Source organism: Coturnix japonica, chromosome W, assembly GCF_054131305.1.
Source record: "Coturnix japonica strain WE chromosome W, WE-NBRP24, whole genome shotgun sequence".
Taxonomy (NCBI): domain Eukaryota; kingdom Metazoa; phylum Chordata; class Aves; order Galliformes; family Phasianidae; genus Coturnix; species Coturnix japonica.
The window spans coordinates 6628278-6654000 of NC_140701.1; the positions used below are offsets into that span (position 1 = coordinate 6628278).

Genomic DNA, 25723 nt, shown 5'->3' on the forward strand with positions numbered 1-25723 from the left:
ACCCCTACAATTCTGTGATTCTGTTGGAATGTGGGAATGCAAGAAAGAATATTCTGAGCAGTAGCTGTGGAGCGAGATAAATGGCATGAGAAAGCAAAGATGAGAAGTAAGGAAGGCTCCAGAAGAGAAAACAAAGTCCAATAGGGCATATTTAGAGACAGGTGAAGAACCCTTGAGCGCACTGAGGAGTACTAGGGTGCCCTGGAATGTCTCTTGGGCTCCCTACAGCACACATACTTGCTCTGGGGCATGTCTGGATGTCTGTAGAGCTAATTGCGGGGCCCTGAGAAACCTCTGGGGCACATTAGGGGGCACTGGCTTCCATGTGAGTGTTCCCAGGTTCCCAGAAGTCAACAGGGAAGCCTTTGGAGACCCCTTGGGAAGACTCAGTGGGGCCCTAGAGTGATGTAGCAGCTTGTGTTGGTTGCATCTGCTTGACAGGGAAGCGATTTCCGTGCTGGGAGCTGATTGACTGGGAGGTGATTCCCTTGGTTTAATTAATTTAATTACCTGGATTATAATTAAATAACACTGTTCAGCATTCAATCAAGATTATATTTTTCCAAAGTACTGCAGTCGTGCATCTGTAGCAGCTTTCCTAAAATATATCGAGTTTATTCAAAATTCCAGTGATGCTCCTAAAGCACTTGAAGTGCATTTGAGGTGGGGAGTGACAAAACAGCTCTGAGAGAATCATCATCAAATCAGAACATGGGAACGGTAACTAATAGCAGAGATTCTGATAAGAATATTTAAATTTTCAAATTACCTTTTTCTAAAGTTGTATTTCACCAAGTTTCATCAATGTGCACACTGAAAAGCTGACTTGCTATGTTTCTTTTTATAAAAAATCATGTGTTACAATTGAGAAAAGAAGGTATAGCATGTAACATCCTCCAAGTAAAGTGCAAAAAACATTTCTTCACAGTTCCAATTAATGTCTTAGGTTTTGTTCAGACTCACTAAATGATGTATTTCAGGGTACATCACATGGGAATATAAGAAGATTATTCAGAACAGGAGCTGCAGAGCAAGATGAATGGCATGGGAAGGTAAGGCCGGGAACAAAGGACACAGCTTTTGTGTCACTCAGCCACCTGTGGCAGAGGTCAGGATTTCAGCAGGGATTTCTGCAGACGTTCCTTGAACACCCCCAGGGTGGGTGACTCCACCACCTCCCTGGGCAGTCCATTCCAGTGCCTGGCCACCCTTTCTGAGAAGTAATATTTCCTAATGTCCAGCCTGAACCTCTCCTGCCGCAGCTTGGAACCATTCCCTCTAGTTCTGTCAGTAATGACACGAGAGAAGAGGCCAAGCACCAGCTCACTGCAACCTCCCTTCAGGAAGTTATAGAGAGCAATGAGGTCTCCCCTGAGCCACCTCTTCTCCAGGCTGGACATTCCCATCTCCTGCAGCCTCTCCTCATATGGCCCCATTGTGCTCCAGACCCCTCACCAGCTTTGTTGCCCTTCTTTGAACACGTTCCAATGCCTCAGTGTCTTTTTTGCAGTGAGGGGCACAAACTGGACACAGAATTAGAGTTGTGGCCTCACCAGTGCTGAGTACAGGGGGACAGTCATCTCTCTGCTCCTGCTGGCGTCACTGTTTCTGATGCAAAATGCATGTAAGTGTCACATGTGTGACATCCTTTTTGATGGAGTTCTGTGACTGGAGTTCAATGGATTTGAGAGCTGACTTGAAGCCTGTGGGCATCACCCAGGAGTTGGGGTGAGAGGATGAGGTGTAGGAACAGGAACCTCTTTGGTCATTATTAACTCCCAACTTTTTGGTCAGGAATCTCTGTGTGTTTCTTTATCATGTAAAGAACAGAGTCATTGGGCAGCTTGTGAATGAATTGATTCACGCCTGCTGATTGGTGCTGTTCTCTACAGGGAGCTGCAATGGAAATGGACACTTGTGGTCCACTGTCCAGCCCCCTCCCGTGTTGGATTTTCTGGGCTTTGAGACACGTCTTCCAGATGCACTTTGTGTTATTTCTGATGTGTGACCTGTTGAGCTCCAGCCCCAAATGAGGATTCAAATACTACCACAGCAGTCCATTGGGACTGTAGTATTTCTTGCTAAACAGAATTCGTGTGCACCCTTGTCTTTCGTCTGCACAAAGGATCTTGTAATCATCTCTGTCTGTGTTTCTTTTAGAGCCAGAGATGGAGCAGAGAGGAACACAGACTTGGGTGAATCTTCATTCAGGAGCAGGGACACGTCATGCTCATCTGAGGTGTCTGGCTGACAACAAGAGCAGAGAGGTAAGTTTCATAGGGTCGCGTGCCCATTTTATTTTATTTTTCATTCATGATGCATAGAGGCGTTCCCCAGAGAAATTGAGCATTTCTCAACTGAACTTTCTAGAAATGAGCTAGGCAGTGAAAATGGGTTTGAAGCATTCCTAAGAGCCCCGCAAGAGAATGCTGAGAGTTAATCTGGCACCCTCCTTTGGAAACGTCTGTTGTCTGTCAGCTCTTCAACTGTGCCCTAACACCTCCCATTGCGCTGCCACACCAGGATAGAATTCCAAGCCCACACTGAGTCCTGGAATGTTGTGGTGCCGTGTTGGAATCAGATGTGACCACGTGGTCTTGGCTCCCCGCCTTGTGGGGGGTCATGGTGGACCAGGCTGTTGGCCGTTGGTGATGTCATAAGCGGCTGGAATGAGGGGAGGAGCGGTGCGTTCTGTGTTCCTTTGTGGGTAAGCTAGTGGTCGGAGTGGTTGGTTGTCTTGTTGGTCTTGTGCCTTTAGTGCCGTTAGTTAGTTAGTTTTGTTAGTTAGTTAGTTTTGTTAGTTAGTTAGTGTTGTTAGTTAGTGCTGTTAGTGTTGTTAGTTAGTGTTGTTAGTGTTGTTAGTTAGTGCCTTTAGTTAGTACCTTTAGTTAGTGCCTTTAGTTAGTGCCTTTAGTTATTGCCTTTATTGCCTTTTTCTTCACACCGTCGTGTGCAGCAGCTTGTAGGTAAGCTGAGCTGACGTGGGATGGATGGGTGGGCAGTGAGGTGTTGAGAACTGCTGGCTGTCGGAGCTCACAGCACCGTATTGCTTACTCTTGACCATCAGACGTAATTTTCCCCTGGTACACACGTTCCAAAGGGGGTATCAGTAAAGTTGGCACCTGTCCCGTGCTTCTTCCATTGTCTTTGCTCAGTAGTGGAAGCATTGTAAAGTTGCTGGGTGGACAGGCATCACGTAGCCTGAGACTCAGCATGTCTTGCAGCAAGTGGATGGGACGGTTGTGCTGTGTGTGTTATTCCATGGATGTCTTAGCCCTGCTCACTGACCTGCTCTTTCTCTCTCCTCTCCTCACCCTCCACCCACTGCCTCGGTGCAGCTTTTGCTCTCATTCCATCTGAGCAAAGCGACAAGGAACTGCTGCAGATAGCTTGAAGTGATCTCACTGCCAGGTACGTGCCATGTTTTGTCCCCGCACATGGTTTTGCCGCAGGGTATGCGAGGGTAGTTCTGACGAATTGTACCCATACTGTGCTGTGTGAATACAGAAAACAGAAATGTGTTTCCGTTCTGTTCCAGCACGTCACAGCTGCTGTGATGGGCGTCGCGTGCATGGCCGGGGAGGAGAGTGGGGCTCCCCAGGACAGAAGATCTCCAGCGGAGCCCTACCAAGTTACGGAGGTGATGCCTCTGCATGCTGGTGAGTGAGGTTCTAAAGCGGGGTGGGCAGGGCTGGGGCAGCGAGTGCCCCCTGCTCCACACCAGGAACCCTTGTCACGGGCAGACTGTGCCAGGGGAGCGAGCCCAGGGCCGGAGAGGGCAGAGCTCCTTCTGCTCCCGCCTGCCTTTGGCCCCTCTATAGCACTGCTCTCTCTCCTTGCTCAGATGCTGAATTGCTGCCTCTTTCTGATGTGGAACAGGAGGCATTGGACTTCATCCAAGCCAACACCATCAGCATGGAAATGGTAAGAGCAGCCATCTCCATCGTGGCTATACCTGCATCTCCAGACGGTCCCTCTGGCTCTGCCTTCAGGCTGCAGGAGGGCTGATGGCCGGGCAGAGCTGCTGCTGTCCTGCAGCTGTCCTGTGCTGCTCCACACCCCGCAACGCCTGGTCCCCCTGGCCATGGCTGTCCCCACTCACACTCCTCGGTCTCTGTGTGCTTGCCAGGATCTGGTGCAGAAGCTGCAGTTCCTCAATTCCATTTGTATACTGTGCAGCATGGCTGGACAGACGAGCCTCACACTGAGCCATGATATCTTCTGCTTGCTGAAAAATCAGTGCAAGAAGATTGAGGTGAGGGGACATGGCACCCAGGTAGCTGCACCCTGTGAGAAGGACAGGACAGGGGGAGAGGGAGGCAGGGAAATGATGCACAGACACCCAAGTGCCCCAGATGGGACTCCAGGTGCTGCTGAGAGCTCAGCAGTGGAGGTGGACAGCAGCACCAGTGTGCCAGTGTTTGTCAAGGGCCACTGGGGCGACTCAGGCCCTAGCGGCCGGTGGCAGGTTTGCTGTTGCTGGGTGCTGGCAGCTGCCAGGTGCCATCCTGATTGTGCTTTGCAGGTTCTGTTGCGTGAGGAGCCCATGGAGCAGCTGAGCACCGGCCTGAGATACTGCTGCATGAACACCATTGCTGCCTTGAGGTACCTGCCCAGCCCCTGCTTTTGCCAGCACATCCCCCAGGCACCATCCTGGTGGCCCTGATGCAGCTCCCCACTAAGTCTTGGCCCTCGCCCCAAAGCTGGTGACATCAGGACTGTCCTCTGACCCAGAGCAGCCCCGTAGGGGAGGAGGCACCTCCTGGCAGGGCTCCCCATCCCTCTCAGGGAGCCTTGCCCAGGGGAGGACCTGTTCCAGCCCTGCCTCAGCACCCAGGCACCGCTCCTAGCATCAGTGTCTCTCTAATTGCAGCACAGTTAATGCAGTTACAGAGGAAGAAATACTCCATCTCTTCAAGGTGTGCTGCAGCATCGTCTTCTATCTTCCTCCAGCCAGGGCCTTGAACATTTCCCTCTACAACCAGGTATGTACTGGGCAATCTACTGTTGACCCCATGCCTCTGGGCTGCCGCTTGCATTACTTGTGTCCAGAGATCTATCAAGATGTTTGTGGGACAAGGTAGCAGCCTTGCTTGCCCTCGCCCCTCTCACTCTTGCCTTGGGCTTGGCAAACACCCTGTGTTGTAGCCTGCTCTGAGTGCAGCAGCCTTGCAGGGTGCCCCTGTGCACAGATCTGTGGGTATCCTTCCTTGGCAGCCAGAGGGGTTCACAGCAGTCTACTGGGTATGAAAGGGAACCCTGAAAGACTTCCACAACCCACTGTTCTCTTTAGAGACCCTGGAAGCTATGGACGACATGCTGCAGATTGTGCTAGATGTCTGTCCCATTGCCAGTGTCAAGAGTCGGCTGCAGGGAATCTTGGAGGTCTGTCTATTGTGAAGTTCTGCCCCCACAGCTCCCTTCTAGTAGTTTATCCCACTCCATGGAAACGGCGCTGGCAGTAGTTGGAGCCAGCAAGGGACCCTGGCGGCAGTAGCCCCATGATGGGCTTGGCTTAAGCTCAGGGGAAGCCTGGATGGATGCTGTGATTCCAGCTAGGAGCTCAGCAGACCTGCAGTGGGCATCAGCAGCTCCCAGGCTAACCAGCAGCTCCTCTCCTCACAGGTGCTGCTGCCTTTCAGCATCTCCAAGACACAGGCTGTGTGTGAGAGGGCTTTGGGGCGCATCTGGAAGCTTAGTGGCTTCATGACCAGCAGTTTCTGGCAGCAGGTAAGGAGACATGAAAATTGTGTACCTGTGAGAAAAGCTGCGGCTCAGGTGTGAACCCTCAGAATGCTTTTGACATGAAGGGAGGGTCTTTATCCTTCCTTTTGCCTGTGCTCATCCTGCTCCAGATGCTATTCTCTCATTCTGTTTAACATGCCTTCCCTCCTTTTTTCCTTCTTACTGCAGCCCCTTGGAAAAAACCTTGCCCCTTCTCAGAGGACAGACATTGCCCTTGTAACCCTGGAGAAGATCATTGGGGACTATGGTTTTGATGAGAAGAAGTGGGCTGAGACTATGCTGGATGTGCTTCGGAGAAACCCTGGCACCTGGCTGATGGATGTAAGCAGAGTGAGGCAACCCTGCCCGCCACAGCTCTTGGGAACTGAAGCCATTTGAAGGCAGCAATGAGCTGTGGGAAGGGCAGTAATAACACAGCCTGGGAGGCAAATGGCTGCAGTCCAGTGGCAGCAGCAGTCTCCCTGTGTTCTCACAACAGGTGCCAGAGATTCTGGGATTCATCCACGCCAACCTGAAGATCCAGAGCACATCAGTTCAGCAGATCCTGCTCTCAGTGCTGGATATGCTGACCGTCCAGTTTCCCAGGGATGTGCTGAGGAGTGTGTTGACCGACCTCCCACAGAATGACAGGTATCAGCCCAGACAGCCCCACACATTTGTTCCATGTGAAGAGCAGGGCTCAGAAATGGTCTGGCTGCCAGAGCCAAGGAAAGCTGCAGGACATCCCAAGGAGCAGGCCCTCCATCCCACTGTGCTTTCCAGTGCTGGTGGGCAGCTCAGGGCTGCAGCAGCCAATACCAACCATGGCAGCCCAGAGCCCCCCATCAGGCTCCTGCCTGAGCCATGGTGCTGTGGCTAAGGCAGCCCTGCTGACGCAGCATTGCTCTCTGTTTATAGCACTACCCTGGACATACTGAAGAGTGTGCTGACCCTGCTGGAAGCATCCAAGCGGATCTGGGATGAGCTCAGCAGTGTTCTACAGGACCAACAGCTGTGTGAGATATTGAGCATCAGCACAGAGGAGTTGGGCCTCCTTCGCTTGACTGTGAGTTACTGGACAATGCACCGTGCTCTCCTACAGAGCACTGGTAGCTCAGGCTGGGCTGTGTCTCCCTAGTGCCCTGCCTTGAGCTGCCAGAGCAGCCAGGAGCTGCAGGGTGCAGGATGTCCTGCTGCCTCTGCCTGCCTCTCACTGCTGTGTTGGTTTCAGGCGATGCCTCCCACTGAAGAGCTGGTGAAGGAGCTGTGTAAGCCAGCACTGCTCCAGAAGCTTCTGAATGTGGAAAGCCTGCCAGTGCTCTGGCTGGTGCTCAGACGTCTCGTGCTGCTGTCTGATAGACCTGAGACGGTGAGCAGGACCTTGTCAAACGAAGGCCTCATGTTGACAGCCTGGCGCTGGGGCAATGGGCAACACTGTGCCTTGGCATCTGTCCTCCTGATGGAAAGGAAATTGTGTGTTTTGTACAGGCAATTGAAATCCGGGCCCTGCTTCCAGGCGTCATGGAGAACCTGCTGTTTGCCAACACAGCCATTACTGTGAAGGTGCTGAATATTTTCAGGAATGCAATGCACCATCTGGGGAAGAGGCATGCCAGTCCGTTTGCTCTGGAGCTGGCTGAGAAGATCCTGCCTCTTTTTAATCACGTAAGTCTGTTGTGGGAGGCTGAGCTCTGCGGGTGGGTGCTTGACAGGAGCGTCTTCTCCTTTCTTTCCTTCTCTGGGCTCTCAGGAATGACATGTCCTGTGGGCTCTGTAGCACTGCTGGCCGTGTCCCTGCTAGTGCAGCTTGGTTGTTCTTGGTGATGTCAGGCCCCTGTGCTGGGGCTCAGCCTACACTCATGCTCACCATGGGCAGTGAGAGTGTGCTGCTGAGGTCTGAGGTCCTCCTGTTCTCCCTCAGGCATCATCTGAAGTGCGAGAAGGTTCCATCCGCCTCTTCATGGATGTGATGGATGCTGTGCTGTGGTCTCAGAAGGGAAGCATGAAGAAGATCGTGCGCAGGGCCCTGCACCCTCTGCTCTTTCACATGAGTGACGAGACCCTGAGCGTAGCACAGGTACGAATTTCAGAGCTGAGCAGTGTGCAGGCAGTGGTGTGCTGACAGTTCAGCTGTGATGTGCAATTGAGAGCAAGTTCAGCAAGCATTCAGACACTGGGATGTGTGTCTGTGTGTGTGGTGCCATGTCCCTGCATCTGTTGTTCTGCAGGCATCTGGGGAAGCCCTTGTGTCCTGTGCAAAGTTCCTGAAGTGGAAGGAGCTCAAGCAGCAGACCCAGCAGAAGAATACAGTGGGGATCATGAAGTGTTTGGTGAGGACAATCTCACAGCCCCCACCTTTTTGCTGGGGGAAAGGGGATGCTGGAGGAGGGGTTGCAGCAGCAGCTGTGGCTGCTCTGCAAGCCCCATGCTCTTGTTCTCTTCTTCAGCTGCAGCAGGACAGAAAGGGAGTGGAAGGGTACCTGCAGCAGAGCCTGCCATACCTGGAGGATTCTCAGGCCTCCTTGCGATGCGAGGCTGTCAGATTCATTGGTGAGCCCAACCCCTGCGTCCCTCTTTGGGCCCTGCCCTGGCAGGAAGGCACAGCCCTGAAGCCCCCAGGTACAGCCTGCCCATGCCGGTAGCCACAGTGGGTGCCTTGCTCAGGTCCCCCCTCAGGTGCCGTCCCTGCCTGCAGCATGGAAGGGGAAGCAGCTGGGCTGGCGGGGTTGGGGTCTGAGCTTCTGGCAGCATGTTGGGGAGTGGGTGTCTGACAGAGCTCTTTCCCTAGGGCTGATTGGGAAGCACGCCAGGGAGCAGAGTGAGGAGATGCTGAATGAACTCTGCAGTGGTGAGTGAGGGCAGTGCTGTGTGTGTTGGGGCTGGGGGCAGAGCTGGGCAGCATGCAGCTGTGCTTTGCCCTGCTGCAAGGAAATGCTGCAGGGGCAGAGGAGCATTCATGGCAGTCCTGAGCAGTGTCTTCCACTGACCCGTCAGTCTCCCGTGCTCCTCCTGGCCAGGAAAAGCAAGGAGTGGGGCTGGCAAGGCCCAGAGTGGAAGCTGGTGGCTCTCTGTAGACTGGGGGTCCCATCTCTGCTCTGTTTCCTTCTGTTGCAGCCCTTCAGCCTTTGGAAGATGACCCCCATCTGACAGTCTGTTCTATGGCATCTGAGACCATCCAGAAGCTGAGACACCAAAGGCAGAAGGCGGCACCAGCACGGAGAAGGCTCCCAGCACTTTTCCGCTGGTCCTGCATAGCCTTCTGAGGGATAATTCTTGTTCATTAACGTTGCTAGGACACCTGTACAGCAACGTTGCTGGGACATGTGTTCCTGTCACGCAAGACAGACCCCCTGAACAACAGCGGGAGCCTTGGAGCACAGACATCTTGGAAGAAAGAACAGGAACCAAGCTGGTTAGAACTGGGTCTGTAGTTAGCGATTAATTAAATTGAAAAGCACAACTGAAAGCCTTTGGAAGGAAGATCTGGAGAATATGACCACTAGAGAGCAGCACGTATGCACACAGATGCAGAACTGATCATAATTACACTGACTAAATTGTAACTCCTCGTATGAGTTCTTGGAACTTAAACAAGCAAGCAGAAAAGTTGTGGTTTATTCTAGCTTTTGCAAAGCCGGAATGCTGGGCAGCAAAGCTCCTGCTTGTTTATAGTGCTGTGTGCCTGGACATAAGTGTCATGTGGAAAAAGACAAAGAAACACATTTTCTTTGCCTATGTCTTGGAGAGCCAGGAATCCAGAATTCAAGATCTTTGCTTTTGAGTTTGCAATTCAAAACCGGATTAGAAAGGATTCTGCAAACTTTCTTTGATGACATTAGACTCTTCATTAACAACAGTACTGTTTCTAATACTACTAATAACAGCAACACAACAACAAAATAATGGAAGATGAAGGAAGACATGGGGACAAGAGTCACTGGAGGAAATTTCTCCTTTGAACTGAATTGGTGTTAGTGTCCCCGTGCACAAGAACCAAGGAGAGAGCAAGCATGTTTTGTACTCTTCAGAATGCAGTGTGGTTCATCTTATTGTCATCCAAATGAGACCGGGATTTCACTGCATTGTTGGAAATGGGAAAACAGTGCCAAAGTTGCATGTTTTGAAGCGGAAAAATAGTAATTTTAAAAACCCACAGCAATAGAGTAGAGAAGATCACCAGCAAAGCCTGTATCACTTGACCTCAGAGTAAAAGCAACAGTCAACCAAAGAAGCGGATGCTGATCCATTTCATGCACTTTTGTAAGGATGTGAAAGCGAGCAGACTTACCTGAAGGTGGTGTAACGTTAGTGGTAAACATCACCAAGCTCCCTCCAAAAGTGGACTTGACCTTTTGTCTCTGCGACCATCTACGTACAGAGGGAGCTACTGGAGAGCTGTGCTCGGATCCTTCAGTTTTCATGTCTCTTACCATCTCTCTTCCAGGAGATCTTGCGAAGAAAGGCTTTTCCTGTGAGGATGAAACACAGATAGGAAATGTTACATCTAGTTTTGCTGTGGGAGTTTACCTCTGTGTGTGACACATTCATTCTTCTGACAGCTGCTAACACTCAGTTTATTAATAAAAATCATACCTTTATTACTTTGTGCCTTGCAGATTAATCTGAATGTAAGAAAATCGGGTTGACTTTGTTTGCTTCACTCAACATTGGCCACATCAAGATAACAAAGGACATTGTTTTCAAGAATAATTGCAGCTATCTTCCAGTTGGCTTGTGCTTCTGTGTTTCTGAGAAACACCATCTAGCAATTTCTTTTTCTTCTTTTTTTGCACGAGTCCTGGATGCTGGTGTGTGTTGTGCTCTGTTGTTTGCTGACCAGCAGGTGAGAGGACTGTGTTTTGTGTTGGGTGTTGAGTTTTGTCTATCTCAGGGGCCATCCAATTGGATCCATCCTCTTTTTGCAGTGTTTAGGGACAGTTAATTTGCTGTTGCCTGGAGCTATGTGTGAAGTGCAGGACTAGAAGCTGTGATCGCTGAATCTCCTTGGATGAGCCCCAGCTCAGGTTCTCTCACACCAACCAAGAACATTTTTGCCAGCCCTGTTGTATTGCTGCAGCTCAGTGACCCCGACAATCTTCCCATGGAGTGCCGAAGACGGAGGTGGGAGCCTCCTTGCTGAGATCTGCTAGCAAAGCCCTGAGCGGCTCTAAGGTCGGAGCCTGTTGGGTCGGTAACACTGTGTCATGGTTTTTTGCTGTTGCTGTCCATATTCCACATCATAACATCACATGCAGTATGAATCATTAATTGAGGGTATAAATAGTGGAATCATGTACAAAGGAAAAAGGGTTAAAGAGAAAGTAACTTTTTGTTTATAACTGAACAATACGGATTGCTAAGGGAACGTTATATGGTATTAAAGGTGTTTGAATGGGACAAACTGTTCTGATGGTATAAGAAAGTGTAACTGAGGGTATGTGGAAGTGTAATAGAGGGTATGTGGAATTGTGATCGAGGGTATGTGGAAATGTGGAAGGAGGAAGGCTGAGGGACCTGGTCTAGGTCCTGCTATCCTGGAAAGGCAGCCTGGGGATCTGGCAGTGTGTGTGCCAAGTGGCTCTGTGTGCCTATGGGTGTGTACTGAAGGGCACCCAGAACTGCCACTTCCCCTTGGGACATAGGCTTGGAGCATCAGTTGCTATGTTACTCTCTGAGAAGAGGATTCAGGCCCCAAGTCTTGCGTCCAGCTTGGTGATTTGGATTGACTCTGGGGCAGCAGTGGATGATCTGCAGCCCTGCAGCTGAGTGCATGAGGCTGATTGTGATCTCTGCTCTGCCATGTACCTACAGCAAATCCCAAGAGCACACAAAGATTGGGTCTGTACCCTGGCCTTCATCCCTGGCTGCCCCATGTTGTTGAGTGCGTACCAAGGAGGCGTGATCAAAGTCTGGAACATGGATAACTTCGGCCCAGTTGGGGAGATCAAAGGGCAGCCCCATCAACGCCATCTGCACCAACTCCAAGCACATCTTCACTGCCTCCAGGTGAGCCTCGGGCTTGGTGCTCCCCAGATCCTGCAGGAGGTGAGAGTGCCCTGTGTTGACTTGTCATCCCTGGGCCTGGGTGGGTTTGCACTGAGTGGGGCCAGGAGCCTGGAGGGCGAAGAGGGCAGAGGGGATCTTGCAGCTTTCTGGTCCCTCAGTGCCTTCCTCTCACCTTGCTGTCTTAGTCTGTCCCCTGCCCGCTCTCTGGGATATCCCCATGCAGGGTCCCCTCTTCCCTGGCGCTGGGCATCCCCTGCTGTTCTTGGGGAGCATTTTGGCAGCAAGACTCTGAAATCCACTCTCTTTTGTTTGTGCAGCAGCCGGAGCTGCGCATCTGACCTGGCTCACCCTGAGCTTCCCTGCAGAGATCTCTGAATCCCAACTGCAACGTCTGCTGACCCTCTGCTCTTCCCTGGGTACCCACTTTGCTCTGCAGTGGGGTGGGGAAGGGCTGCAGATGGGTGAGGATGGAGATGGTTGTGCCAGGAGCGGAGTGTGGACGGGTTGGACCCTGATCCTGCACGACTCCCCCACGGCTGCACACCTGAAGGACAATCCTACAGAGAACGATGGTGCATGGCTGGAGCCCTTCAGAAGGCTGAAGGCTCAGCCCAGGAGTGTCAATGAGGACGCAGCCTCTCCAGCTGCCCTGCTCATGTTTCTCTGCTCAGGGGGCCGACGAGGCCCTGGTCTCACACTGGAGCTTTCTTCTACCTCTCCTGTGGTCCCTTGGAGCATCCCCTGCTCCATCCTGCCCTGCCCCGCGCTGGGCTCGTGGGGGAATGTGGGAATACAAGAAAAGCTGTTCAGAGCAGCAGCTGTGGAGCCAGATCAACAGCCTGAGAACCAAGGACACCTCTGGAAGGAGAAGAAGGGACTCACGGCTCTGATTGGATATGTTAGAAAAAAAAAAACTTGTGAAGGTTTATAATGGATGTGAGAACTTGTAATAAAGGATTTGGATCATTCACATCTGAGTCCGTGCTTCAAATGCTGCAGGGGAATGGCTGCGTTGAGCCCTGGGAGTGGTATTCTCTCCTTATGCGCTCTCACTTCCCTTTGGTCACTGAAGAAACGACTTTTGAACTCGGACTTAAGGATTTCTCTGCATGATCCCATTGGTGCTGAACTCGGATCTCAGAGGAGCTCCAGGATGTGCCCCATAAAGCACAGACCAATTTCTTTCTGCTTTCTGCAGCCCCGTTTGTTTCGTGTCACCAGTCCTTGTTCAAACCACTGCAGGGTGGGAATTTCTGCACACCTTGAAACAGGAGCATCTCTATTGACTTGATGGAGTCTGTCTTTTATCATTCTGGGGATGGGGGGGGGAAGAAGAAAATGCAGTTTCCATGGCCTGGTGGAGGGCACGATGGCATGCGCAGGGTCACCCTGCCATGGACAGGATGGTGGCTGCTCCTGGGTCACAGCTGAGCCCCGTGCTGTGGGGCTGGGCAGGATGGATCACAGGACCCATGGTTGCCCTGTGACGCACAGCACTTTTACAAAGTAAAAGAATCAATTTCCTTAAATATTGAGCATCCATACGTAAATTGCAGCCTAGTGGAATCTTTTCCTATCCAAACAGAATTCTTTATCTATTTCTGTTACATAAGAAAAGCAAATAATTTTTTATCGGTCGACTTTGAAATTCAGGCAAGTGTTCACTTGAAGTGTTATGAAGTGTCAGCTTTTCTAGAGCATTTACTTTTCATGCTCTTAATTTCTCATTATCTCGCCTTATTCTCTTGCCACGTCAGTGTTTTCATTCGATGGCTTCCATGTGACAAGTGCTCTTGCTGTGTGAGCGATACAAATGTAGCTTTAAAAGTGGTACAACTTGCTATTAAGGCAGCTCCCCTCGGGAATTCCTTAAAGCTGCAGTGAGACAAGGCACACAAGAGAAACTTTGCTATGCACAGCAGGCTGAGCCCTCCTGCAGTCCCAGCTATGGAGTGCTCTGCAAAATCTGTCTCTTTTTGCTCCTGATGTGCAGAGGTTTGATCTGCTTTTGCACCAGCAAGAGAGAAGTGGCACCTCACACTTATATTTCTGAATATTCTTGCTGCATTCAGTGGGATGTAAGCAATAAATAAAGAAATAAAATAAAAATATTATTGCTTTGGTTCTCAAAAAAAAAAAAAAAAGAACTGCCCAGCTTAATTTTGCTCCAGATCCTTCACTGCTTGGTTGCCTTTCACTGGACAAGATTTAGGGCCTCAATATCTTTCTTATAGTGAGGGGTCCAAAACAGAACACTGATAAACAGACCGGTACTGTGATCAATAGAACTTGAGGAAGAAATTCATCTTTCATGAGGAGCTCCTCTTTGAACAGCACCAGGAACTAAGACAGGTGTTTGATTATTTCCTGCTATGAGGCAAAGATGGATCAGCAGATACAGCTGGAATCTATCTCTCTCCTCCCCACTTTATTCCCCACCTTCAATTCTTTTTGGAAAGGAAATGCTGCAAATCTGGACTTATTTGGGAAATCACCGTGCACACAATGAAAGCACCGTGCACATGAACAAGGCAAGATCCTGGATCAAGCTTTCAGTGGAAGGGAAATGCCTGAAAGGATTGAGCAAAGTCCTGGCGAAAAATACCTGGGGTTCCTGTTGGTGGGAAGCTGAACATGAGCCAGCAGTGTGCTCTCACAGCACAGAAAGTTAACCATATCCTGGGCTGCATCAAAAGAAGCACGGCCAGCAGGGCAAAGGAGGCGATCCTGCCCCTCTACTCTGTGCTGATGAGGCCTCATCTGGAGTACTGCATCCAGATGCAGAGTCCTCAGTACAGGAGAGACATGGACCTGTTGGAGCATGTACAGGTCACTGATACATGCCATAGAACTGATTCAAGGGCTGGAACACCTCTCCTATGAGGACAGGCTGAAAGAGCTGGGGCTGTTCAGCCTGGAGTACAAAAGGCTCCACGGTGACCTGAGAGCAGCCATGAAATCCTTAACAGGGGAAAGTAGAAAGAAATACAAATAAAAGAGATTTCCATTAGGATATTTAGCAACACAGTCAGTAAGGGAAGTCAGTAAGGCACAGATGATTTGCTACATACTACCAGAAGAAGAAATAAATATTACAATTCAATGGTAAATTCAGTTGTATTCACTTTTACTTCTTCATAGACTAAGATCTGAATACATAGAAAACCAAGAGAAAATTTATTACAGGGATTATAGCTCTTTCATTAAAAATGTCTGAAACTTAATAAAGAAAGTCAGCCAGGGATGGATTTATTGACCATATCAAATATGACCCCTGACTTCAATTCTTTGTGTTGCTTTTTACAAGGAAATGTTCTCTTGGCAGTGGGGTCAGCATATTTGGTGTTGAAAGATGCTATAGAGCAAGGACTGACTCCACTCAGACATCAGGATGCCCAGGACAAGTAGGGTTCCCAAAAGGGGAAACTACAAGCTGCCATCAACATCTCAAAGTAAAATCTCTTGGAGAAGGCAGGTTTGTGCAGAGCCAGAAAGATCATGAGGCTGCAAACACTTTCAAGGCATATTATGGTAAAAGCGAAGTTCTCCAGCACATGTAGATACCAGGAGGAGAGAGAAGGGGGTCCATGCACTGTCACTGTCTTTCCTCTGATATTCTATATAGTTCCATAGCAAATTAAATTCTTTGGCAGGTGAATTGCTGTAATAACAGAAGTAAAATAATAAAAAAAGCCATCGCCTGGGCACAATGAGGCACATTGAGAAACAGTGAAGGGACAAGAAGGAGAGACCTCAGCTTCCTCTGTTGTGGGTCTTCAAAGTGCACCTGCAGCAGTCAGCTATTTTCCCTTATTATTTGGCTCTTTTCAAGATTTTCTTTGTGATACTGTTTTTATTTTTTTATTATTTTTATTTTTCTGTTTCCTAAGAGTCTCTACATGTTGTAGGTACTTCCCTCATCCAAAATTTCCTTTCTTCTTACGATAAAAGAATACAGATTATTCCCTCAATAATGGGAAAGGACAAATAGAAGCTGCTTCACCCCATCTGAGGTCAGGCTGTTTCCACACATAGGAAAATTGCAGGTAAGTGGAGGGGATTTTATCTAAGTGTAGGAACCAGGGGTGAAAATGTTGATTTTCTCCTCTATGAGAAGGGCAGAGCCAGCCATGCACACCCACAGAGCACAGAGCTTTTCATTGCTTCTTCATTTTTAAGTAAAATCATAGGGAAACTGTCAGACAATCAATGTGCAGAAGTGGTACAATCTCTTGAAAAGCCACTTACAGATCTGCAAAACTTGCAAATAACAATTTTCTGTTTATCCAGTTGTTTTCCCATCTCCAGATAAGACCCCGTGCTCTGATCCATTTTTTGTGCGTGCATCAACAGATTTACAAAAAGAAACAAGTCAGCAACTGGCAATTTATTCAAGGTGTTGAAAGTATCAGACAGTTGGTAGATTAGAAAGCAAACTGATTCCTCCAGAATTTCTTGGGGGACTCTCAGGAAATGGGATCCAGTAGGAGCTGGTCTGAAGTGGGGACTACTCCATTTCTAAGGAACTGTACATCAATGAGGAACTAGTTCAATGCTTTCTCAATCAAAGAAAAACCTGACTTCAGTACACGTCTGACCAAATGCCCAAGCTGTACAAACCTAAGTCAAGGTGTGAATGCAACTCTCTGAAAGGAAATTTTGTCATTTATTTCATTTATTTCATTAGTAAACATGGAAGTTTGGTGGCCCTTCCAGGCAGGGGGGCTGGAGCTTCATGATCCTTGGGGTCCCTTCCAACCCGGGTCATTCTGTGATTCTGTGATTCATTTCTCTGCATTGACAAGACTATCTTCCTTGTGTAAGCAGAAAGAAGAGCTGCTGGAGAGGAGCTCTGCTGAGAGGGACCTGGGCGTCCTGGTGGACGACAGATTGACCATGAGCCAGCAGTGTGCCCTTGTAGCCAAAAATGCCAGGGGTGGGTAAAAGATCTAACACACATCTCTATGATGGGGGTGGCCCAATCACAAGCAGTGCTGCGCTCAGTTGTTCAGCTTGCCTGCTCCTCGAGGAGTTAGGAGAAATCTATGCCTGCTGCGTGTTCGAGTGCGTGTGCAATGCCATGTGGAGGGCTTATCGCAATAAAGATTGGCGGATTTGCTGCGTAGACCGGTCAGAACTCAGATCTGCGTTGTGCTTCCTGCGGCACCAAACGCCCAACAGTGGCAGTTCCGAGTATTGGCCAGCAGGTGGCAGCAGAGACCACGGAAAGAACGTCTGCGGGACAGACCCTGGGGATCCGTTCTCTTTTGATTATAGGGGAAATATATTGAAAGCTTCAGATTTCATTAATCTTTGTGGGAATCATATAATGTGCAACTCAGATCTACCTCTTCGTGCAGTGACTGCCTGTAAATTTGCTAGAGCCTGATATAATATGGCCTTGTGCTTTCCGCTAACTCACCTTCTTTTCATTTTCATTAAATTTGCTTGGTAGTCAGATTTTGGTGTGTGGATATTTTAAAACAATCTAACTGACATTGGCAAAAAATTAAAAATAATAAAAAAATGCACGACAGCATCAATTGTATCAATTTTTATAGATAAGATAAAGAAGAGCAGTTTCCCTTAATTTTCTGTGCCTCTTTACTTTCTTACCCTCTCCCCTTGTGTGAGAAACCCTCAAAGTCAAAGATTTCTAGTTAGGCAAAGATGGCAGCGATAGCAGCAGTGCTTATTCATTACTGCAATACTGCGCGCACATCCCCTGTTGGCAAGGGAGAAATTGCACACCAGTCAGTGAAATCAATTCTGTTCTATGCCCTAAACCCAATGCAGGTGATGCTCTCGTGGCTCTCATTGGTTGAGCATCTCAGGCTCACAGACTCCTCCAGACTGTTGCTAGGATTCATTTCCATAGAAGGTCAATTACCAACCTCTTGTTTTTAGGTCTGCCTTGTACTTTTCTGCGGAGAGAGAAGGGCAATGTTTCGAACAGTCAGTACATTCATTCTGTCCTGTGCTGGGCTCTACCCACCCTGCGTATTTATCTTGTGCTTGTCTCAATTCTACCCATGTCAGAATGCCCCCAGTCTGAACTTAACTCTGTTCAGCAACTTTCTTGGTGGAAAAACTACTTATACAGCTGTTTTACAAGAGGGTTATACATTCAGTTAGGGCCTACACTATGTACTGAAAATACTGGAAACTTCCACTGCAAAAACACAATCTACCTCTCCCATCTGTGCAGCCTTGCAGACCCAGAGCACGCCAGGTTATTTCTGCTTTCATAGCATTTGCATGCTGTAGGGTGAGCAAAAGGTTCTGCTGCTTGATTCTTCTGCAAGAGCTGCCTACCGGCAAATGGTTGCAGGGATGGAGGATGTGACAGAAAGCATTTGTCTCCACAAGAGCAGAGTTACATTCAGTGCAGAGAGTGTGAGAGTCAGGTTGGTGTGGAAAAGCACTGACACGCTGGCGATGATGCAGTGCTCACATGTCTAACACTCAAAGACATTACTGTCAGAAGGATGGTGCTGTGTTGTGCTTCTACCTTTGGCAGCCCCTGGAGAAATGCTGTGGCACACAGAACACCTTTGTATTGCACTGACTGCTGCCATGCAGCATGGATTTAACACACCAAATCCAGAGGAGCATGACTGCATCTAACTGCCCTGAGAAAAACTACTGTAGCTGAAGAGATGAGGAGGCAGCTGCTCATCTGCAGAACAAGCAGTACTGCCAGACACTGGGCCAGGTGAGCACCTCCTGCTGCAGCGTGATGATGACAGGGCTGGAGATGATCTGCAAAGCCAGCTTCAAAGTGGGAGACATGAGTCAACATGGCAGGAGGACAGAGGTGTTAGGGAGCAGCCAAGGCATCAAAGAGTATCCAAAGGCTTTGAAAAGTATCACAAAGCAACAGCCAGGAAGACTGGGATTATCACGAGCAGCAACCTGGATGCTAGAGATTATTTGCTCCCATACAAAATGGTAGAGATCTTGCTGCAGACATCCCAAAGCCAGGCAAAATGGGAACCCAGAGCTCTGCCTGCACGAACCCCACAGCCATAGCATTGCAAGCTGAGCTGCCTTGCTGTTTGTTGCATTCATCCCAATCCCTGTGAATGAAGACTCGGAATGCAGTCAAGGCGATGACTGAGCATGAGAGTGACTTTATTCAATAAAAGACAGGAGGGCTTGAGAGGTAGGACTCCTCTTGTCAAGATGAGAGTGGCTCAGAGCTGGTGCTGCTGCCTGGTGCCTGGGACTGGCAGCCTGACTCCAAGTCCCCATCTAAGATGCTCAGCTTCACCTCACTGATGCTGACCTGCTCCTGCATGGTGCTGCTGCTGTTGGGGCACTCGGGCTGTGCTTGGGATGGGCAGCACTGCAAAGGCGCTGAGTCACAATCCAGGCAGGTGACTGCTGTGTCTGGCAGGCTCAGGTCAGGAGCTTCAGCAGAGCCAGGAGATATGAGAGCATGAACGTGGATGAGCCCCTTGTGTCCATCACTGTTACCATGTGGAAGGCTGTCATCCGAATTGCAGCGATTCGTGCTTAATAAGAACTCTCCATTGATGGAAACACACTGCACATCACTACTTGGTTTGGATCTCTGGGGTTGACAAGGGCTCAAATTATCTAGGAAGGCATAGAAACACAAGGGTTAGTGTCAAACGTTTGCAAGTTGAATCATGCAAGAGGTTGCTGATACTTGGTAATAGAGTGGCGGCAGGACGAAGCAAATAAGCTTGAAGCAACAGAGCCACTGTCTTGAAAGTGATCCTTGTGCAGGTCCATAAGTTTTGACTCTGCCTGGACTTCATATGGGGCAGTATGACATCACAAAGGGGTGATATGATGTCACAAATGGGCATTATGACGTCACAAATAAGCATTATGATGTCACAAAGGGGCACTATAATGTCAAAAAGGGGCATTATGACATCACAAAGGGGCATCATGACGTCACAAAGGATTGTTATGACGTCACAAAGAGGAATTATGACATCACAAAGGGGCATCGTGACGTCAGAAAGGGGCATCGTGATGTCAGAAAGGAGCATTATGACATCACAAAGGGCATTATGACATCACAAAGAAGCATTATGACGTCACAAAGGGGCATTATGACATCACAAAGGGGTGTTACCATCACCCTGCGCCCAACTCCTCTCTCCCTCCTATTGGCTCCCTCTCCCATCAATCCCCGATCTCCCCTCCCCTTAGGCATTGAATTCTCTTCTCACTACCTCCTCCCAGTCCTCCCCTAGGAACAGAAACCATTCAGATTCTACAGCAAACTACAGCATCTGCACTGCAAGAGCACACTGAACCACCTGCAACAATGAAACATGGTTTTGGAGAGTGGGTTTGAAAACACACCTTTAGACAGCTGTCTCCCTGTAGCCAAAAGGAAACCAAGCAGCCAAAGAAGAGTCCAGCCTGAAACATGCCCATGCTACTAGCCCAGGTTTCTCACAGTGAATGCAGAATCCATCCTGTTCATGAGGTGACAAATGACCAGTGGGTCTCCCCTTGCTCCACCCCTTCTCCTTCAAAGCCAGAAAAAGAAAGAAAAAACAAGCTTCTGTACAGCTGCCGTTATTTCTGACAGCGAGTGTAATCACAGAATCATAGAATGGCCCGGGCTGGAAGGGACCTCAAGGATCATGAAGATCAATCGCCTCCCTGTCCCTGCTGGCCATCCCCTCTTCTGATGGAGCCCAGGGGACCATTTGCTCTCTGAGCTGCAAGAGCACGCTGATGGCTCACGTTCTGTTTTTCATCCACCAGGACCCCCAGGTCCTTCTCTGCGGGGCTTCTCTTAAGGACTGCTCCTCCCAGGCTGTAGAAATGCCTGGGATTCCTCCAGCCCAAGTGCAAAACCTTGCACTTTGCTGTCTTGAACCTCATTAGATTCACCTAGGCCAACCTCTCGGTTGAGCTCCCTCTGAATGGCATCCCTTCCTTCCACTGCATCAGCCGCACCACTCAGCAAACAGCAGAGGGTGCACTCCATTGCATCATTGGTGTCACTGATAACCATGTTAAAAAGCACTGGTCCCAAGACAGACTCCTGGATGACACCACTTGTTATCAGCCTTCACCTGGACATCGAACCATGAATCACCACCCTCTGTCTGTGGCCTTTCAACCAATCCCTTATCCACCAGGTGGTCCACCTGTCAAATCCACATCCCTCCAGTTTAGAGATAAGGATGTGGTGGAGGGCCATGTCAAAGATCTTGCTCAAGTCCAGGTCAATGACATCAGTTTCCTTCCTTTTGTCCACAAATGCCGTCACTCCATCATAGAAGAGCACCAGATTGGTTAGGCATGGCCTTCCCCTGCTAAAGCCACACTGACTGTCTTGGATCACATGCTCATTCCTTATGTGATCAAGCATGTCTTTGAGGCAGATCTGTTCTTCACCATCTTCATCACAGTTCTACATTTGAATCAAATAATTGGTGTTGCTGTCACCAAGAAAACCTCTTTGTCTTCTACTCCTGCTGCACTACTGTGCTTTCACCAGAAGCAAAGGGAGAGGCCACCTCCTAGATCCAAATTTTAAGAAACCAACACCCAATAGGTGTCATCTGAAGTAAAATAGGAGAGAAATTAAGATGACTCTTTTGCATCCAGTTTGGATCACTCCCTCACTCAGGCACACCACCATCAGATCAAGGAGATGCTGCCTTCAGCTTAGAGACTGTATGGGAAATCACAGCTTGAACCTCTGATTAATCAGCTGAGGCAAGTGTTGGGCCAGCTGCGGGAGCACAGGTGAGAGTAATCTAGCTGTGCTCCCAGAAGGGGTGGAACTCCACTGCACCTCTTCTGAGACCTCACCTCATTTAAAGGCTGACCACCACTAAGGCAGAATCTCTTGGAGACTGCTCCCCAGTTGAGACTGCCTCAGCTTTCTGGTCAAGGCATCAACATTGGTCAGTTTTCCTTTGCTAATAATCTTTGACTATTTACCACCATCTTGGTTAACATCTTTTTACTAGCCACCCTTACAGAGACCATAAGGGCTTGGGCTTCCAAACTCTCAGCAAGCATTTGGATCAGACAGCTTCCTGCTGGGGAGCCCCCTGCATCACTGCTGCCTCCTTTCGTACTGGACCTGCAGATGCTTCAGAGCTCATTAGCATGGACTTCCTTCCTCCCCTCAGCAGCTGCTCCTGCACTCACCTTCATTCCTACTCAGATACCGGCCGCTTCCAGCACCAGCTGACCTGCAAGACACAGAAAGGAAAGGTGGGAGTCATGCAAACGCAGAAGCCCAAGGCTGCGTCACCACCACGTATGGCAGCCTCGGGAAGTCAGCTGCAACTACATCCTTTGTCAGAATGGAAACAGGCACCGTCAATTAAGTGTGACCTCTGAACTCATTGCCACCATCAGAAATAGGCACTGAAATTGCTCACTTCACTGCAGCTGGTTACCTCCTGATTTTGGGTAAATGCGGACACTGTCTTGAGGGTTACCAGAAAAACGACATCAACTTCATTGTAGGTGGTTAAGCTTGGAAGCTGGACTTGAGCAAGAAAAGTTTCTCAGCTCAGAATCACAGAATTATCAAGGTTGGAGAAGACCTACAAAATCATCTGGTCCAACCATTACCAATACTTCCCGGATAAATCATACCTCTCAACACAACATCCAAACGTTTCTTGAGCACTCCCATGGTCGGTGACTCCACCACCTCCCTGGGCAGTGCTATCCAATGCCTGAATACCCTTTAGGGGAAGTAATATTTCCTAATGTCCAGCCTGAATCTTTCCTGGCACAGCTTAAAACCATTCCCTCTAGATCTATAACTGATCACACGAGAGAAGAGGCCAAACCCCAGCTCACTACAACCTCCCTTCAGGACGTTATAGAGAGTTATAAGGTCTCCCCTGAGCCTGCTCTTTTCCAAGCTGAACAATCCTAGTTCCCTCAGCAGCTCCTCGTAAGGTTTGTGCTCCAGACCCCTCACTACCTTCGTAGCTGAAGACGTTCCAGAACCGCAAGGTTTTCTTGCAGGGAGGGGCTCAAAACTGAATAGGTCAAACATCCTTCTCTCCATCATTGCTGTCACGTGGAAGGCTGTCCTTGGAACTGCAGTGACTCATGCATCCTAACTGCACTCCATTGATGGAAGCACAACGTGCATCATTGCAACTTGCTGGTGGGTTCATGTATTGGCAAGGGATCGATTCACCTGGAAAGAGTAGATACACAGCATTTAGCGTCAAACTTTCACTGTCCAAGGAGGCAAAGGCTTGGTGCTGCCTGTCAAGCAGGTTTCAAGCAGCTTGTGAGACTCATCTGGGAAAGACAGGAGTCAACCAAAGATGTCAGGCACAGGCTTGAATGCCAGAAGGAGGTACAAGCCCACTGAAAGCATGAATTCTACCTGTGTTGCTGACAAGCAGTGTTTTGAAAGCTGGATTTGCACCCTTACCTCCCAGGACCACGACTTCTGCTTCAGAGGGCTCCCTGGCACTGCTCTGCAGTTGGTGTTTGGCCACAGGGGATGGTTTGCCCAGGCAGAAGCAGGAACGCCAACTGCCAGCTGGTGATTCCTTCCACTTTCTGGAAGAACTTGGTCTGGAGAGAAAACAGAGCATGCTGTCAGTCGTGGTGCAGGGTGAGGGAAGAGCTGCACCGAGCCCTTGCCAATAGTTGCCTGTTCCTGGTAATGCCTGCTTTCTGCTGAAACACAGCTTAGAAACACCCTCTGTTTCAAACAGCAGAGGATGCTTCCATTCCTACAGCTCAGCCCTCAAGTCCTGCTGGCTACATTCCTCTCAATGATTTCAAGCAAGATTCGGAGCATGTGAGCAAAGGCTTCACAGCCGGACAGGAAAGGAGCTGGCAGGCGTAACTGCTTTCTGAGGAACCGTACAGTTATAAGGGAAGCTCAAAAGCATCCCTGACTCTTACATTAACACCTCCTCGGCCTCAGCTCACTGCCACCTTTAATTTCTAGTGCCAGCAAGTCTGACCAACAGCTCTGCTTACAGGAGAAGCACAATTGGTTTCAGGCACATGGCCCTGAAATCTAGAAAACCCCAAGATTTCCATGTACAGCCAGCACAGAACAGGATAGACGCCAGCATGGCTTTCTGCATCTTGTGACTGCCTGCCCAACCAGGAAGGAAAGGCACCTTGTGTGGCTCCACTGAGGCCATAGGGCAACTGTGTGTTAGTTGAATCCTCAAAGATATAATGGACAAAAAATAAACCAATAAAAATCATCCGAACAATGATGGTAGGGGCTGGAAAGGGAATTCCTCTTTCTTTATCTTTCAGATGGAAAAATCAATGATTGCGTTGAAGTTCCTCAGTACAGCTGCAGGCCCTTCCTCCACTTGTATCTTGCTGCTCCGTGTTGCAACAGGAGAGCTGCTCTGGCCTCTCCTCTCAGCCTGTGCCGCCTGCACGGTGAGCAGCTTTGTGGATGGAGAGACCCACACAGACTTGGGCCCAGGCAGAGAACTGTGCCCTGCAAGGGAAAACCACAGCTAAGACAGAATAGGAAGCAGCAGCACAGCCATCCCCATTCTGCATATCTCTCAGAATTGCTCATCCGAGCCACTGGAAGAAGAGGAGCTCAAAATAACTGTGTGCTCAGAGGTATGCTCGTGGCAAAGGACACAGCCACAATTAAGAGCAGCTCACTGTATCTTAAGAGGCAAACAAAAAGCCTAGAAAAACTAGGGGCCAGAGATCTCAGAAAGCATCACTGCCACACTTCAATCAAGTTTCACCTGCTTGCAAAACATCTTAAGAGCAGTGATGGTTTTCTCCATGTAAGGCTTGGACACTCTCAGGACCCATCAACAGGGCACCATATTCTAAACTAAGCCCAGAAGCCTGCTGTCTCCTCAACAGTAACAGAATTTTCAAAGGTCTTGGAGAAGCCCTGGATTGGATGAAGCTGTCAGATTTAGATCAAGCTAATGGAGGAAGATGCTCACCTACTCCCTCTCCCATGGCTGGTGTGGATTTGGAGCAGAAAAGGACGTCTGTGTAAATAGTACTGTTGAAATATCAACTGGTAGAGCAGTGTTGCACATTGTACAAATCACAGTTGGACATCCATGGACAATTGATGATGATAAAAGTAATTGCAGGGGAAGAGCTGGATGAAATATTGTTAAAAACAAATAATCATTTTAGCTGCACGTTTGTAAGCATTTCTTTTCATCCTTCTCAAAACAGTTTCATGGCAGAATAAAGAGGACACGTTCACACAGACATTTCCACAGCCAGACTAGGGAATAATCAAAGAATATCAACCAAAACGTGTTTCCTACCAGTTACATGAATCTTGAAGGTGAGTTTCTAGCCAGCAGCCTCGCAGCTGTACTCCCCTTTGTTGCAGTAATTCATTCCTGGATGTAAATCACATGTAGAAAAGTGTTGCTATGATACTAGATGACCAAGAAAGTCCTATAGCCAAAATGTTTTGCACCAGACAGGCTGTCAGTTGATCCTCCAAATGCAAGACACACAAAATGAAGCGTTCCTTTATCTCTGGGATTCCAAGCATTTTCTCACCTCTGACTTTCACTTGGAATGTTGCTTTGTCATCTTTTGTTTCACAGCTGTAGCTCCCTTGGTCTTTCAGGGTCACATTTTTGACCATGAGCTTGCGGTGCGTCCCCTTGGAGATGATGGTTGTCCTCTGGTCCTGCTTCACCTCTGTTTGATCTTTCTTCCATACAACAGCTCCGCTTGCAGCTGACACCTCACACACCAGCTCCAGGTCTTCAGAAGGACTGACTGATATTTCTGAAGTGGTTTTGGGCTTGCTGACAACATTAATGGCTTCATCTGAAGAAAAAAAGAGAAAGTGGTTTACATCCTGACTCAGGCTTATTCAGCACAGCATGAAGATACAGTTAGAACTGACTGTAATGTCTCTGCTCATTACATTTGGGTGATTGAGTTTCACCTCTGGAGGTACTCACATACAAACGTGTGCTTGATTCTCCTGTGTAAGGAAAGAGTAAGTTCTATGCAGACAGTT

At 48.9% G+C, this 25723-nt stretch overlaps 2 protein-coding genes and 2 long non-coding RNA genes across 7 annotated transcripts in view; 3 read left to right on the plus strand and 1 right to left on the minus strand.

The window, feature by feature from the left end:
• The window catches only part of LOC146754426 (uncharacterized), a 599901-nt gene that overhangs the window by 265884 nt on the left and 308294 nt on the right, over positions 1 to 25723 (minus strand). The gene's annotated exons all lie outside the window — the stretch shown is intronic.
• On the plus strand, positions 2162 to 3873 carry LOC146754435 (uncharacterized). 2 transcript variants are annotated; one of them, XR_014938917.1, is made up of 4 exons: positions 2162 to 2267; positions 3339 to 3411; positions 3539 to 3659; positions 3845 to 3873. It is a non-coding gene; the product is annotated as an uncharacterized LOC146754435 (long non-coding RNA). The 2 variants fall into 2 exon arrangements; XR_014938916.1 differs by lacking the exon at positions 2162 to 2267 and adding an exon at positions 2833 to 2966.
• LOC146754436 (uncharacterized) lies at positions 3893 to 10322 on the plus strand. The gene is made up of 16 exons (XM_085527631.1): positions 3893 to 3924; positions 4130 to 4255; positions 4526 to 4605; positions 4874 to 4985; positions 5296 to 5385; positions 5626 to 5730; positions 5914 to 6066; positions 6224 to 6375; positions 6643 to 6790; positions 6956 to 7093; positions 7213 to 7389; positions 7646 to 7801; positions 7953 to 8054; positions 8172 to 8274; positions 8513 to 8572; positions 8839 to 10322. Exons 1-16 carry the CDS (start codon positions 3916 to 3918, stop codon positions 8985 to 8987), a joined length of 1860 nt encoding a protein of 619 aa, XP_085383757.1. The 5' UTR covers positions 3893 to 3915; the 3' UTR covers positions 8988 to 10322.
• LOC146754437 (uncharacterized) lies at positions 10401 to 12698 on the plus strand. 3 transcript variants are annotated; one of them, XR_014938914.1, is made up of 4 exons: positions 10401 to 10567; positions 10650 to 10896; positions 11536 to 11730; positions 12048 to 12698. It is a non-coding gene; the product is annotated as an uncharacterized LOC146754437 (long non-coding RNA). The 3 variants fall into 3 exon arrangements; XR_014938913.1 differs by having other exon boundaries at positions 10401 to 10896; XR_014938915.1 differs by having other exon boundaries at positions 10401 to 10896; positions 12051 to 12698.